Consider the following 16,793-nt stretch of genomic DNA (forward strand, 5'->3'; position numbering starts at 1 on the left):
GGCGCGCGACCGATGACTCAACCTGGAGGAGTTTAAGAGAAGCCTGCGGAGAACTTTTCTTTATGCCCCGCCCCCCCCAATCTAAAAGAGAAACTTAAACAGTGTTTAAACAGACCAGCTAAATAGATTAAAGGCATTTTAGTGGCTTTTCCTGATTTTCAGTTGTTGTTTTTTTTCTCCGTTGCCAAAAACGTCCACTGGTCAAATTGATTCAAGATGGCTGCTACAGCCAATTGGCCTTCAAAAAAAAAAACCTACAGAGTTATATAACCTGGTTAATGTTACAGATATTGACCCTAAATTTTGGTGCGGTAGTGGCCGACACATTTTATTTGCTCCCAAACCGAAAAAAAGATCTTCGCTTCAAATTTTGCCATTTTGAGCCAACTCTGTCCGTTAGTGAAATAACCCTCGAATCGCTGAACGGATTTTAACGAAACTTGCGGGAAACAACCGTCCAATGTACGTCTCCAGCTGATTAACGTTCGGAGCCAACGCAATTCAAGATGGCTGCCACAGGAGACTGAGTTTAGGAAACTTAAAAATGGCTGGAACCGAGTCGGGTTTGGAGTCGCTGAGCTGAAATGTGGTGTGGTTGTAGCTGAGAGTCATTCACAACACATACTTTGACCACAACACTTGGAACACGATTTCTGCGAGCAGAACAAACACTTCTCGACGTACTTCCATCCTTACCGAAAACTGGCTCGAAAAGCCGCCGGCAATATGCATTTTCTCAAGGGGTGGCAGTTGTTAAGATTTCGTTTTAATCCTGTAAATATGTCAGAACCTCACACCAGCCCGCGTCTGCAGGAAATAATAATAAAGCTGAACCTTGGTAAAACAGTAAGTCTTGATTAACGCCTCGCCCGTTGGAGCGGCGTTATTTACTGCTCTGGTTCTTGAGAAAAATACTCCGGCTCATGTATTTGCCAAATTACACCAAAAAAAAACAAAAAACACACCCAATCAGATCTTACAGACTGAAAAAATATCTGCTTGATGAAAACGTCTCGCAGACTCTGCTTTTCATTGAACCGGCAACAATTAGAAGTGAAAATGTGAGCGTTAAAACCGCGCGTCACCGCGGGAAAGCTGCTGAATCAAAGCTCCGCTGCGCATTCAGTCCAAATTCATATGGTAATCAACAGATACTATCATAGTGGAGGTAAAATAAAAACTTTAAGAGACTAAAACGTCCCCTGATCTTCTTTGAAGTGACACACACACACGCGCTGACATTAGAATGGCGTGATAAAACCCCCCCCGGTGGATGAGAGACACAAACAAGCCACCTCGAGCGCAGGACCGATGCTCGTTACGCCCCGAAGATGAGACTGAACCGAAGTCAAAGATAAGCGCTGGCGTTGGCCGGCAAAATGTCAGCTCGCAGGGAGGGAACCACGATGGACGCGCGCCGCCCAAAGGAGCTGACAGTCGAATTAACTTCTCTGCAAATCAGACGATAACTGGGAAATTTAGCCGCCGACGTCACAAACTTCAGCTAAACCGCGTTTCTCTTTAAAAGTTGGCGAATATTTTGAGAAGCGAGTGGAAAACGCCAAATTAATATACCACGAAGTTAAAAAAAGAGTGCATATTTTGGATCCTATTTCCCCTTATTTTGTTAAAAGAAACGGGTCAACGCTGACTGGGATATTCCCGACGCACAGTTGGTGAGAGTCGGGCCTTCAGGCCGCTTCCGATCTGTTCCTCGCCACTTTGCCGAAATGCCAAGCCGGCTTGTGCTCAGGGAGATGAGGGAATATGTTTTCCCGCGACTCGTACTGAACTTCTCTCTGAAGGTTTTGAGGGACGGACAGAGAAACGGAGAGCTCTGGGAAGGTCGTTTCTGCGTTTCCCGCTCAGCCGTCCTCTTCTGCGAGTCGAAATCTGCCCCCCCCGACCCTTTCCGGGTCCGTCTGATGTTCTGCCGTCTGTCATTCCAATAAAAAAATGTTTTAAATTTGACTTGAGTTGATATGACCTGCTGAGTTTTGCTGAATGTAAGCCTTGTAGCCAAAAGCTGTGGCCTAAATATCTAAAGTGAAGCAATTCTGTGAAAAATGAGCAAACGTCTTTAAATGGACTCTCACCGTCCTTCCCTACTTCCAGCGACTTGATTGTTTGCTCCTTGAGTTGGTCGGCCTCGTGCTTCCTCCTCCTGTGCTCCTCCAACTTGACCTGCAGGTCTTCGGCGGCCTGCTGGAGCTCTCTGAGCTGGGCCTGAAGAGAGACGAGAGTTTCAAACCTTGTTGGAATGACAGGACATTTGGAGTTTCTGTATTTGTGAACACAGAGGATGGATGTATAGGCGCAAAGATGGTTGGTTGACTAGTCGGTGGATTGGATGACTTGTCAGTCAGTCGATCCACTCTGTTGGTCAACTAATTGGCTGACTGGGTGACTGATGAATGAAAGGATGGTGGGACTGGTTGGTATGGAAATATTGAGCCAGGCCTCATCAACATGCATGCACATAAGCTTCCTTTTAGGACAGCTGTGCCAAACCTTCCCATGGTTGGGGAGCTGCTTGACCAATTAGTTGATTGGATGGTTGAGTGCTTGATTAACTGGTCAGTCAGTGAGTTGGTAGGTTGTCTGCTGAATGATTGGTTGGTTGGTTGACAGGTGTAGTTTGTGTAGTTTGAATCTTGGGACAAAAATTAGTTCATTGGAATTGGTTTCTGAAGTTATGCTGAGCTGTTTATATTAAATTCAGAGGTTTATAATGTTTATGTGAGTTATGAGGAAGTCAAATTAACCTTATTTGGTGAACAATCCATAATAGTTGAAGCAACTTTTGACATTATGTTTCAACGTGTGCTTACTAGATCTCCAAAAGAGCGATTCAAATCTATGCTTGGATTTTTTTTGGATCTTATGTTCTGTGTAGTTGGGATTAATTTTAGATGTTTACATCGAAAGAAGTCACCATCTGGGCTTTTATGTTGAAATTGGACCATGTCGGACCTAAAAACAAGAGTTTAGACTTTTAAGGTATGATTCTTCTGCATAATTCTGAGACCAACGAAAATTTGTCGTGGAAACGAATTCTGCATGTTCTTCTTTTTAAATGTGCAATGTCAGTATGTTTGAAGAAACGTGCATGTAATCTCCATGGAAACGACACTTAATTTGACACTGTACCGGTTTGAGAGCTGCTAAATATCTGCGTCTACGCGTTATGGCCGGAGGACAACGGATAAAGAGACGTCAGCTCCACGTGTTGCCCTTCCACCCGGGAAAAGCTTCAGGTAAGATTCGACGCTCTGCTGTCACTGTGCAGAGCACGTGAACGAAAAAGTCAACGTGCAACGAAAATTCAGTGAGAGTAATTCAATTCGATTCCAAAAACTCAAGGTATGCTGAGACTCCGATGGACTCTGAGGGCGGTGAACAAAATCAAACTCCTCAGGGCCAAAAACGCCTACACCTGGGGTCAGAATAAACAGCTGAGGGCGGAAATCCGGGTCCTGAAGAAAAACCTCGACGCGCAAACAAAAGTTTCCAAAGTCGTGGCGGCTAATTTGTACAGGTCCGTGGAACAGACTGCGCAGTACATGAACAGGTTGGTTCGAGAAAAACAGGCGCGAGAAGAGGAAATGGCGATGTCCAGCGACGTCAAAGACACTCTCATGTCTACTTTTACCACCCTGGAGGAAGGCTTCCTGAGTCAAACGGAGAAACTGAGGGGCTTCATGGACAGAGAGGCCAAGCTGAAGTCCCAGCTCCGAGACGCTGAGGAGAAGCACAAGGAGGAGCTCCTGGACCTGCATGGGCTCATTCGCCGGAAAGAGAGGGAGAACGCCAGACAGCTGAGCCAGCTGCAACAGAGGAAGGACGAGTGGAAGCGGAAGTGTCTCGCCTTGGAGGGCGGCGTCCAAACGACGGGCACTGAAGACAGAAAGCGCAAGAGGCCGGGCGAGGCGAGGTCCGCGGGGCTCGACGCTCGAGCCTCCGGCGTCCGAGAGGCGGGCAACGACAGGCCGAGGAAGAGGACGAGAAAGACGGACCGGAAGGGAAGCGATGAAGAGGAGGCTGGTCCCGGACGTGCGGCACTGCCAGACTGCCCCTGGTATTCAACTCCTCCCCTTACCAGCGAAATCTTTAGCTCACCGTGGCCCTCGGCTTTCCCTTCGTCCTTGGACCCACCCCAGCACCCCGCCACGCAAGCCCCCAAAGACTGAACTTGAGAGGGACTCACGATTAACTCTTTCCGGACTTCTCTGTGCTGCTGTGCACAACAATAAGTAAATAAAGCAGTAAAAACATATTCAGGTACAGCTTGGATGTGTAATGTCTGCATAGGAGTGAGGGGGGGGGGGGGTTCGGTCATACGGAACAATCTGACAACTTTAAGGAGGTTAAAACCGTTAAAATCAGGTCTGGTAGTCGTTTTGTGGTTTGATAAAATATAGAAGCATTGGTTAAAAGTTCACATAGACATACATTACCGTATGTTCCGGACTATAAGACGCACTTAAAAGCCTTCAATTTTCTCAAAAAACGACAGTGCTCCTTATAATCCGGAGCGCCTTATGTAAGAAGTTGTGATGTTTTAGTCCGACTTTGGTTAAACTACAAAGCTGCACCGCTCGCAGCATTAAGGCTCAGTTATAGCCGCGCACGGACTTGAGCGAGCGGCATACGGGTTTCTACTTGACGCTCACGTCTGGTGCAGTATTCGTCCGTGAGTTTTGAACCGTTTGATCATCTCTGTGATCTCTCATAGAGGGATCATAGAAATGCCGATACAGGCGAACCAGCTCCGCTAGGGCAGCGAAATCGATCACTTTGAACGGAGCGCGGTCCGGACGAAGTGACAACGATGCGCCTTATAGTCCGGTGCGCTTTATGTATGACGAAAGTTCGAAAATGGTCCATTCATTGACAGTGCACCCTGTGGTGTGGAAAATACGGTATAACTAGAGACGGGAGCAGAAGCTGGAAGTTGAAGCCACAAAAGGACTAGCAACTCCAAGTCAGCTGGCTGCAGTATCATCTTTAAGTCCCGCCCCTACATGCAGACAACTGGGACATTTCCCTGACTAAAAAAGGAATAACACTTCAGATCATTTTTCTTAAAAAAAAAAAAAATCAACTTTATGTTCATTTCAAAAGTGCACTCCAGTAGATTACATCATAACGGGAGTGGCTTCCGAAGTAGTAGTGCAGGCGGAGGTGGACAACAAAGTAATGTGCTACGCACACAATTTGGACACTCAAAATGTGGCCATGCACTAGTTATTTGAGGCTGAAAGAAAAAGTCTAATAAAACACTGCGATTGACAAACCGGCAGCCTGTTAGGGAGCTGGAAGCGTATTTGGGTGGGAATTTCATATTGATGGTACAGCTGCAGAGCGAGTCCACGGACTGACTCCAAAATGACAACACGGCAACCAACCCCCATGTCCAAACAAAACAAAACAAAAACATTTTGATCCTGTTAATGAAAGTTAATAGTCACTTTGTCCACCTTTATTAATGTCAATGTGTTCACAGGTCCTTGAAGGAAAAAAATTAATTTCTAACTTTGGAGAAAAAAAAAAAAAAAGCTATTTTCTCAAAAACAAAATTACTGACTGACTGAAAAACTGCCCCAAAAAAATCATTTTCATGTGGTTTAAAAGAAAATTTAAGAAAAAATTCAAACATTTGTGAAACTGAATCGATATGTAAAAGAGCCTCTTATTTACAAAAAGGCACAAAGGTAAGTTCTCTGAACACTTTGGATGCAGGATTGGACATCCATTTAGATCTTTTAGAGTCTTATTTCCTGAGCAGAAACATCGTGTACTTTCAAAAAAATAAAAAAATTTAAAAACAACCTTACAGAAATGGTTCTTTTTAGCATCGTGGACTCATTGAATCAGCGCCGTCTGATTTGCTGTCACGTAAGAAAAAAAAAAAAAAAGTTTTCACAGCCAAGCATCAGCAGCCATCACTCTCTCTAATGGACCAATTAACATGAAAGAGCCGCGGCGTCGTGTCTGAGCAAACGTGATCGCGTGTTCGTGCGTCGACCCCGCCCTTCCCGTGTCTCCTCGGAGACTCCCCGTGATGCGGTGATGGATTCTGTGTGCTCCTCAGCCAGGGATGACTGCCTTTCTAGGCCACGCTGCTTGCTTAGCCAGGTTCGGTCTGCACCAGTGATTTATGGACTATATTATCGGCGTACGAGAAAAATATCGACGAGTGGAGGACGGGAAAAAACCCCAACAAAAACACGACCAAAACGTAAAAAGACAAACAATACCATAAAGGTAAAAGAAAAGCACGCAGTTACTAAAATTGATGACTATTCTTTTCCACATACATTTTAGTTTATGTGCAAATCTGTCTACTTTCTTGCAATGTACTATTTGGCTGTTAAGGCAGAAAAAGAAAAAAATTATGATACAGTATGAATTCACAATATAACACCTTATTGTCCCAATGATAAAATCTGTATTGACCTCAGAGATGTCTCAGTAGCTGCTGTTCTAAAAAGATCTCTAAAGAAATAGTCCATTAAAGCAAATTTACTGTTTTTATACCGTGGAGACAGTTGATTCCTGACTGGGTTAAGCATCTGAGACACATTTTAAAGTCCTGTTAGGTTTCATTTGTACAAAATCAAAGATCTAGAATTACTTGAAGGAATGAATATCTCCCAAATTTAGAAGCTAAGATCATCGAATGCTGAGAAATGACAAATTTAAAGCCAAACGGACTGAGTTATTATCTTTTCGGTGATGGCTAAAGTCAACAAGCTGTGGCAACCACCTTGAGAAGTTAATCCGTTGTAGACGTAGATCCGATGACGACCTCGGCCAAGGAGGTCATCGTGAGTTTCGGTAGCATCCGTTTGTCTGCGCGCAAGATCACGCAAAAAGTTACGAGCAAAAAGTCAAACACGGTTCAAGGAACGTTGGTGCTGATCCAATCAAATGACAAGGGTCACAGGTGATCCCGTGCTCTGACGCTGCAGCTGGACACCTCTTAGGTCGAGGGTGATCACTAATGATTTCAAGGTGACAGGCTCAAAAGGTCAAGGTCAAAGATGACCTTGTGCTCTAGCTATGGAACCGTGTAACGGAGGAAAGGTAAACTGCACAGTTGGACGCCTCTTAGGTCAAGGGTGATCACCATTGATTTCAATGCCATGGGGTCAAAGGTCAACGTCGCAGTTGACTTAGTGCTCTAACAGTGTAATGTAGGAATGTCACACTGCACAGCTGGACACCTCATGGGTCAAGGATGATGCCTGTTGAGTTTAAGGTCACGGGGGTCAAAGGTCAAGGTCACACCTTTGTGAAAACCTTCTCTATGCTCCAGCAGGTGACCCCTTTGTTGCCTCCGCCGAGGAGGTTGTGCTTTTCAGTCGTGTTTGTTAGCAGGATTACATAAAAACTAAAAATGAACAGATTCGGACGGAATTTTCAGGAAACGTCGAGGTTGTTACAAAAAAAAATAAACTATTTTTATTTGTGATCTGGATCCTGACCCGGATCACACCATGTTTTATAGACGCCATGGCCTTGGGGGGAGATTTGTGCCTCTAGTTACCTTGGGAGTTTGGGTAAAACCCGGTCCGGCGATTCTTGAACTGATTTGCAAACGCGGCAGACAAACAAACTCAGACACGAGACAAAAAGCCTCACTGCCTTCTGCCTTCAGCCACATGTAGGCATCTCTGATCGTGCTTTTCTGCTTAAGAGATGTTCTGCAAAGAAAGGGGAACAAACTAAAGTAGCCAGAAACCTCCTGAAAGAACCTACCCTAGCATTGAACCTTGTTTATTTCTTTTAATTCCACGTGGCCCCTTTATGATATAAAAAGGTTGCTAATTTGATTTAGGAACTTTTTTTTTTCCAGGTAAGAGGCTTTTGTAGCAGTCGATTCGTCTTCGTCCCTTGAACCCCAGGACGAGTTCACTTCTGAGTCGTTGCGTGAGATTTCCCAGCCCCACAGCCCCGAGACATCCCCGCCGTATGAGAAGTAAGATTTCCCACCGCATGACTCAGCCGAGAAGAGAGAAGACGATCACAAAGCGCAGGAGGGCCAGGACGGCTGAGCGACACTTTAGCCTCGATCTGTCAATCATCCGCCACAGAAAAGAACAAAACAAGAGAAGGAAAAAAATAAACTCAAAAAAAAAAAAAAAAAAAAAACAAAATGCAGCTACACAACTCACTCATCAGTCAGACTTCAGTGAAACTGCAACAGAAAATCGAGTCGATTGTGTGTGACACATGGTGTCCTTCGGTACAACCTTTATGAAATAAGTTGGATCTTTTTAAATTAGATTTTTTTTTTCCTTTATGGCAATTAAGACGTGTTCAAATGAGGGGAAAAAAAAAACGGATATTTTGAAATGCCGAGTGATTTCAATTGCCTTTGAAGTTATGCGATTTCTAAACAGTACCTCAAAAATTTTTCTTTTTTTAAAAAAAACGAGGCTCAAAAAGGCTCAGCGCTGACAAAGTTACCCAGCTGTAAAAAAATAAATGTGCCGCAGAGACAATCAGACCTTCAGAATCCAAACAAACATGTCATACAGACACTAAAGGCTGATCCTGATATTAAAGTCTGAGCTTTAATTTGGTAATGCAGCACAAATAATATTTTTTAAAAATGCTTTAAATGTTTAACGGAGGCCTGAATTTATGGTTAAAACTATTTTTACTTGAGTAATAAATGCATCCTACTGTCGCCTTTAAAAAAAAAAATTAATCGAGATTCTGTGTAAAAGTCATAAATAACATCAATACTTTCAGCTACGTAATCAACCGTTTCACCTTCAGCAGAGGGCGATGATTGTTTCATACAGTGTCTGTATGTGTTTGTTAGCAAAATATCTAATCAGACCCTCCAGGATTTTGTGATGTTGCGATCGCAACTGTTAACGCACAATCAAGCAAACCCCGCGAAATCGCAACTTTTTGCAACTTTAACCCAATATTTATTGTTTCTAAAGTGATTCTCCACCGTTTCCGCGGTCTACTGTCTTCTTTGTGGGTTTGTGTAGTGTGGAATACAAAATAACCCCAAATAACTCACGAAGAAGACGTGTAACGTCACTTCCTGTTAACATCAGAATGCCGGGAGCGTGCAGGAGCAGCGACCGAAGCCAAAATGTGCGCTAATGCTTCACATCTGCCCACAAAGATTTCAGCAAACCAGTTTCCTCCCCAGCTGCAGCTGTTTTGCACGTCCTGCAGTGTAATCATGGAACATAAACGCATCGACAAACACTTCCTGTCTGCAAAACATGTGAGGAGAGCTGCAGACGAGGGACAATCCAGAACTGGTCCTGAATGTCAGTTTAGAAGCTATCAAAGTTCTCAAATAAAGCACCTTTTGAGAATGTCAATGTTTGTTGGTAATTATCTTACAAAACTAGTAAGCATTTTTGGTATATATATATATATTAAAAGTTATGTTTTTTTATTGATTTTAATAAAAAATAAATTTAAAAATTTAAAAGAATCACAACTTTTAGAAAACTGCCCCGCGAAATCAGGCATTTTAGCCCGCAACAATCACAAAAAACGCCCGCGAAATCCTATCCTGTCTAATGAACCAGAGGGCAATTTGAATTAAACTCTCAGAAAGTAATGGATGGATCTAGATTAGGGCTGTAAACTAGTAGGCCATGAGTCATTCGGTTTGACAGATATTGAGCTAATATCTGGTGTGGTAGTAACTGAGCATCATCCCAAACATCCTATGAGAGCAACAGCAGATCGGTCAGGATCATTTAAAACTTTGGCATCCAAGATGGCAGGCGGTACGCATTCCATCAACGAGTGCGAGTTCTTTTGTAAGAGGGGGAGGTGGGGTTAAAAAAAAATTAAAAATGGCCTCCCCGATGAGTTGGGGTTGGTTTGGGAACCTGGCAGCGACGGGCCAACAGGCGCGCGGAGCAGCAGGTGCTGAGAACACACGTGCTAACGCAAGCTGCTCACTCCGACCGGAGAATTCCTCCCAATCCGGCAACATCTAAAAGCAAATTAACCTTGCCGTCCTCCTTCCCCCCCCCTTCCCTCAAGCGTGTTAGCCAGGTGATAACACTTCAGTAACAATGTGGCGGCGCGAGAACGCGAGGGGGGAAAAAAGTTAATTCAATGTGCAGGGGAGAAGCACAACAAACAATGTCTCCACACAGCTGCTGCAAAATAAAAAGCACATTTCGCCTTCTTTTTTTTTTTCCTTCTTTTTTCTTTTTATATATTTTTTTCACTTTAAGGGCAGGTTTCAGAATGTGTTTACTGACGGTAAGAAGAGACGAGGAGAGGGAAAAGACGCGTCTACGAATAACTCTGATTTTCCACTTTTCTAATAAAGTAATATTTAACAAATTCATCTTTGGATCCGTGTCCTGGCCTAACGGACGCGTTGATGCTCAGGTTATTTATGTATATGCTCAGAAAAATGTCATTTCATGGATGTTATTTAGTCTAACGCATCCACACAACATTGCAGGAACCCGTTTCTCTGACCTAAACAGTTTTTGGTGTTTTAGTCAATAATTCCCAAATTGGGTGATTTGTGGGGCGGAGTTCATGATGAGCACTGTGCTCCGGTCGGTCAAGAACGTCGCTGCTGTCCGGTTGTTTCCTAGTGGAAATGGAAGAAGCAGCCTTTTTGAACACGAAGAAATGATGGAAGACTTTGCGGGAGTAATGGATCTACAATCATAGCGGTATGAACCTGAACCGACGGCTGGATCTCTAAAAAAGAAAGCTCTTCAGATTCGGATTCTGATGATCACCAGGACCGTCATGGCTGACAAAACAACGCGTATAACGACCGAGTTGAGAACGTGGAACGGAGAGAACCGATTACCCCCAGATTGTTGTCATGACATGAGTACATGACACTAAAAATCAACATAAAGACGGCATGAGAGAGCTAACGTTGCTAACATGAAGCTAACCAGATGCTAACGATGCTAACCTGTAAACGTGACAGAGTAGCGTTTATGAACTCTCAGATCAGAGTGAACTAATCAACAGCAGGTTCAGACTCTGATATTTGTTTAATCACATGTGGATTGTTGATATTTTTGCCTCTGAATCACAAACTGATCTCAGGCTGTCGGCCTGTCAGCAGCTCAGACCTTTTTAACGACGGCGCGCTCACGTCACGTTTGAAGGAAGACTTCCTGTTTCTCGTCTCCTTCTCTGTGCACGTCCTCTTCTCTATTTGACTTTCTTTTAAAATTAAAAATAGTTAGGACCGCTGCTGGAAAAAGGCCCTGTTGAGTTGGCGTGAAGCCGCAGTAACGAGGGTCGGAGCGGTGCTTCCCTTTGAAGTGATCCGAACCCGGAGTTCTGATAGTAATTCCCACATCGGAGCTGATGGATCCAAATCTGAGGAAGGGTTTAATCTTTAGGAAAGCCAAAAGATGAAACTCCGGTGGTATTTTCTGCCTGGTTCAAACAATTGATTCCAACAAACTGAACTATATTGTACCGGTATTCATCCCCTCACTGATGAATGGCTGAATGCTGTGAACCTCAGCAGCTCTGAGGACGTCACACATGGGGGGGTGGGAGGTGGGGTCACAGAAAAAGCCGAAAACACCTGAGTGGTTTCTTCAATGTTTGGTATTAAAGAAAAAAAAATAGTATGTTTTTTTTTTTATTATTTTACTGATGTTGGCTTCAAAACACTTTTCAGTTCAGCTTTAAAGGATTAGTTCGTATATATATTGAAGTGGGACTCTGAAAGGACGATTAGACAAATAATATCTCACCTGTTGTAGATAGCTCTAAGTGGATATCAGGTTTGTTACTTTTAGCTATTCTTCGGATTCGTTTAGGCAGCTTTTGGAAGCTTTAAGCCAGCTTTTTGGGTTCTGCTTATTTTAAACAGTCATCTGCTTACTTTAGTTTTATAACTCAGTTACAGCTTCTTCATCAAATTCCAGCCACGCCAATCAGCAGATGCCGTTCCTCTGGTTTCGGCTTTATTCTTAAATTTTCTGGAGGAATTAAAATGGATATTCGCAAAAACCATGCGACCCCAGAGCACATATAGTCCAGATCCCAGAAATTACATGTAAAGACAGCTTTAAACTACGCAGGAAAAAGGCAGAGCTTCTTGCTGCCTCGTGCTGCAGCTGCCTTGTCTTGTTTACTCCTGCAGCGTACCTGCTTCTCCCTCCACAGCAGCACTCCCTCCTCAATCAGCCGCTGCTTGAGTCGCAAACCCTCGTCCAAGGTTCTCATCTGGCCCTCCACGTACGCCCTCTCCTTCTGGCCCAGATTCCTGGAGGAAAGGCAGCGGAGAGAGCCCATCGTTACAGAGAAAACAGAAATAAATAAATAAACAAACCACCTCCACCGCCGTGGTCACAGAGATGCGGCAATCCAATTTTTTTTTTTTTTTTCTTCTTTTTAAGGGCCCCGCGCCGCGGCAGGAATCCGAATGGGAGCAAAAGCAGAAGAGTAAATAAGGTGGTTGTGGGGAGGCCTAATGCTGTGTGGGTGAGTTAAATCGTTTCTGAAGTCTGGCGAACACAATGCGGGCGAGCGCCCTGTGAAAACGTAATGAGATCGACTGCGCTCGCTCGCCGCTTTTTTTTTTTTGTTTTGTTTTGTTTTTTTTTTGAGACGAACGGCGATGAAAGAAACAAATAAAGAGGGCCGTCAACAAACGACAAACGCACACGGCAGCCTGAGATTTCGAACTTCGCGGCAGCGGGGGGGGGAACGCCGGACGGGATTAAAGGCCTGGCTTGTGCTCGAAGGGGGTTTCTGGTCAAACTCTGTAAAAAACCTTTATGTGCTCAGAATATATGTTGTAAACGACTCTCAGCTACTACCACGTCAACATTTTAGCTCGGCGGCTGCAAAACTGACTGCGTTCTAGCCGTTTCTGCGTCGGCTAATGTCAATTAGCTGCAGCGGCCATTTTGAATTCGATTGGCTCCAGGAGTTAATCAGCTCCTGTCGTCCGTCCATCGATCAGTCCCTGAAAGTTTCACTTAAATCCATTCGGCAGCTCATGAGATATTTTGCTAACAGACGGACCAACACGACGCCAAACAGCTAACAGCATAATTTCAAGCAAACATCTTGCCCAATCTGTTAGAGCTCAGAATATGTGATGGGAATGAGTCTAATCTACTATCAGATCATATTTTAACTCGATGTCTGTCAAAGTGACTGAGCTGGAGCTATTTTTGTGTTTCTTCTTCTTTTTTTTTTTTTTTTTTTTTTTTAAGGTCAGCTGGTTGTGGCGGCCATCTTGAATCAAGTCGATTCCAAAAACTAACTGTTATGGACGTGCATCCAATGAGTACTAGTTTCATTAAAAATCTGTCCGGTTCTTTAAGAGATATTTTGCTAAACCAGAGGGGCAAAAAACATCATCGACCGCCTTCATTGTTTCAATTTCCAAAAGAAATGATTCGGGGAGTTAAATTATCTGCAAGAACGACGTCTTTGGATGGTGGAAACATTTTATCATGGAGAAAAAAAAAAAAAAAAAAGAAGAGAGAACCAGATTAGGACTCAGGTCAGGTTTAACATGAACTGAAGCCACTGGGATGAAAAAAAAAAACCCTAGTGACGCTCTGCCCCCTGGTGGCGGAATGATGAACTGCCCCCTGCCGAGCACCAGGAGGTGCGCCGCGCTCGAATTCAAGGCCCGTCGTGGCAACTGAACCTCCTATTAGAAAAACAAATGGAGGCGCAGGCGCCTACAGATTCCGTCTACGCGGGCCGCTCGGTTCCCGGTCCGATCGTTTCCTGCCCGCGGCGTCCATCTGGTCGCACAGAAAACACGCGGCCTGCGTTCTCGTTCTACTGACCAGCACGTGTTCTGGCAGCGAGTGTGGCTGTTGTACTCGTCGGAGGCGTCGCAGCAATCTGCCGAGAGACACAGGAGAAACCGAATTAATGCACACACACACAAACACACAAAAGACAACATGTCAGCACAGAGAGGTGAACAATATGGTGTTACTCTAAATCAGGCATGGGTCAGAGTGAGATTCAGATTACATAAGCTCGAGCAGGTTGACTGCTCCATGGAGTTAGAACAAAACTGAAATTTTTCTTTTTTTTTTTAATGGATTTGAAAATCTGCCTAAAAAAGAATTTAAATCCCAAGATCAGTAAGTTGGAAAAATTGTGATTTTGATCCGCCTATGCCGACCGGGATTCAGAACGATCCAACTCAAACAAACAAACAAAAAAAAATTACAAAAACACACAACTAGATTGGAGAACTCGAACACATCGTAACATTTACCCATAAATCCCTCCGTCCTTTACAGTTTCAGAGTCTTTGGCGTGATTTTATTTACATTTATCGTCCAGCTGCTTGAAATCCTTAAAAATGCTTGAATTTGTACCGAGGCGTTTTCAAGGTTTGCAAAGTGCTGGATTTCTGTTTAAAGTCCTTAAAAGAGCTTGATACTTTTAAGCGCACAGCTTCGTAATAAAGAAAAAAAAAAAATCCTAGCTTTAGATTATAATGTAAAAAGGCACAGACACGTGAAGCGGCCATTTTGCTTTAAAGGCCGGTCCGTGAAAATAGTGTCCGATAATGAACTGGCCCGTGGAGCTAAACAGGTCGGGGGGGGGACCTCTCTGCCCCTACAAGACGAAACACGTTGCAGTTTCAGCCCGTGTTCGACCTCGACAGAAGTAAATATCTGACGCGGCCATCCACGTCAGGTTCTCCACGAGCTGACATTTTCAGCTCAAGTCCGTTCTTGGCAAAGTTTTAAGAACGCCGCGAAACTGATCGTGAGCATTCAAGAAAAGATAATCATCCGGTGATCTCGAGAAAAACGCGCCCGCTCTGGGCTTCCGTAGTCTCGGCTACTGCCACACCAAAATTTAGCTCCACATCTGTGATTCTCACCAGGTTATGTTGGTCTTTTTGTGCGTTTTTCCCCCCAAACATTATTGTCTTTCAGCGGCGGTCATCATAAAGACCTGCACCTCCTCTGTCCTACAGTTCAGTTTTCCAGCCGGGACTAATGAACGAATCGTCTTTCCCCTGCATTAAAAAACTTTAGACGGAGTTAACAGAAATCTGTCTGCAGTTTGCTGATCTGACCAGAGACTTTTCATCTTCTGAAACCTGACGATTAGCTCCTCCTGCCCACATGACGCCTCTCTCCCGTCCCCTCTCTCTGCTTTACGGAGGATCTCTCGACATCAGAGCGCTCCCGCCGTCAGCCGCGAGCGCTCTGATCTGGCTTCTGCTCCCATGTTTCACGGGCGCGGTGGGAATTTTTTTTTCAATTACCCAGAACCCCATCGGTGACCAGCGGAATGAAGAGCTTCACAACCTCTTAAAAAAAAAAAAAAAACCTAAAACATAATTTTAAAAAGGCTCGACTGGCGGCGTTCGGTTTTAAGTGGCTACCCCCGAAGCGTGAAAAGCAAAAAGTGGGAGGAGACAGGATAACACTTTTTCTTTTTTTTTTAACTTCTCATTCCTTCGTTTTAAAGGCAGCGTGCAGTAAGCTGGAGAACCACGAGCATCAGGAGTTCATCAGCAACTAATAACTAACTGTCGTCTGATTTGTGCGTTTGCCGTTTCTGTTCGCTTGTTCCGACGTCGGCTGAGGTACGAACGCTTGTCTGCATCTGTGAGGAGGAGGAGGAGGAGGCTAACTGACAACTTCAGCTTGGATGGATTAAAAAAAACAAAAAGGGGGGGAAAATATTCAAAGATTTGAAAAGTGGGGTTCGGTGGAAGGATTATACCGGCTGGTATCTTACCTGTTAGAAACAGCTAAACCTAGAACTGACTCAGCATTAGCATAGTTGAATGAGCTGAAACTTTAGCTGAATTAGCTTTAGCAAAGGCTTAGTTTCTGTTAGTCTGTTCAGCTGAGGTTCTTAAATCCTAGTTTAGTTTATGTTAGCTTCTTATATCTTAATTAATTAACTTATTAAGATATAATTATATCTTAATATAATTAATTATTTTAACCTGCCTATGGTTGTTGAAAGTTACTTTAGTTTTGCTCGGCTAAGCTTAGTTTATATTTTAGCTTAGTTTAGTTTATCTTAGCCTGTGTTTTAGATCAGTTTAGTTGTTTAGCTTTTTCCAGTTAGCCTTTTGGTACATTTAGTTTAGTTTAGTCCATCTTAGCTTGTATCGTCTCTGATCTGTTCAGCTGAGGTTTTTAAATCCTAGTTTAGTTTATGTTAGCTTCTTACCAGTTTATAATATCTTAGTTTGGGTTTCCTCATCTTTAGTATGTCTTGTTTTAGATAAGTTTAGTTTTAGCTTTTTATATCCTAGTTTCCCAGCTTAGCTTTACACCTGTTTATTTTACTTTTGCTATTGTTGTGTGTTTTCATGATGACTCTGTATTTTGGCGTTTTCACAAAAAACACTTCGTATCGCCTTGTTGCTGAAAGGTGCTACATAAATAAAACTGGAGTTGACTCTTTGAGTGACCTCAGTTTGGAGAAATAAACTTTATTTCTGACCAAAGCGGATTGCCGCCATATTTAAACAACCTCAAATTTAAAAGAGTTTTTTTAAAAAATGTGTTTCGTAACTTTACCGTCCCAGGCGGCGAGAGACGCGACGTCAGAACGCAGCCTTACCGCAGACGCCGTCGTTGACTCGTGACGACGGGATGTAGTGCGGGCGAAAACCCAGGTTGGTGCAGTAGAAGCGGCCGCGGGGGCAGGCCGATGTGCCTGCGGGGGGAGGGGAGGGGGGGGACAGAAGTCACTTCACGATACGAGCAAGTTTCAAACTCTGAAAGGGCAAAATCCGCTCCTTACTGTGCGAAAGGGTTTTATTAGCCCCCCCCCCC

General features: G+C 43.9%; 2 protein-coding genes across 2 annotated transcripts in view; one reads left to right on the plus strand and one right to left on the minus strand.

Moving 5' to 3' along the window:
* Window positions 1-16,793, minus strand: part of LOC108234858 (glucosidase 2 subunit beta) — a 157,359-nt gene that overhangs the window by 138,000 nt on the left and 2,566 nt on the right. The window contains exons 3-6 of the mRNA XM_017414403.3: window positions 16,579-16,674; window positions 13,809-13,866; window positions 12,145-12,262; window positions 2,097-2,226 (exon numbers count right to left, since the gene is read on the minus strand). Of these exons, the coding sequence (XP_017269892.1) occupies window positions 2,097-2,226; window positions 12,145-12,262; window positions 13,809-13,866; window positions 16,579-16,674 (402 nt within the window). The remainder of the gene's footprint in view (window positions 1-2,096; window positions 2,227-12,144; window positions 12,263-13,808; window positions 13,867-16,578; window positions 16,675-16,793) is intronic.
* Window positions 3,133-4,210, plus strand: LOC119617154. The gene is made up of 2 exons (XM_037976341.1): window positions 3,133-3,257; window positions 3,364-4,210. The coding sequence occupies exons 1-2, from the start codon at window positions 3,188-3,190 to the stop codon at window positions 4,188-4,190; spliced, it is 897 nt and encodes a 298-aa protein (XP_037832269.1). The 5' UTR covers window positions 3,133-3,187; the 3' UTR covers window positions 4,191-4,210.

Source organism: Kryptolebias marmoratus, linkage group LG7 (assembly GCF_001649575.2).
Source record: "Kryptolebias marmoratus isolate JLee-2015 linkage group LG7, ASM164957v2, whole genome shotgun sequence".
Lineage (NCBI taxonomy): Eukaryota > Metazoa > Chordata > Actinopteri > Cyprinodontiformes > Rivulidae > Kryptolebias > Kryptolebias marmoratus.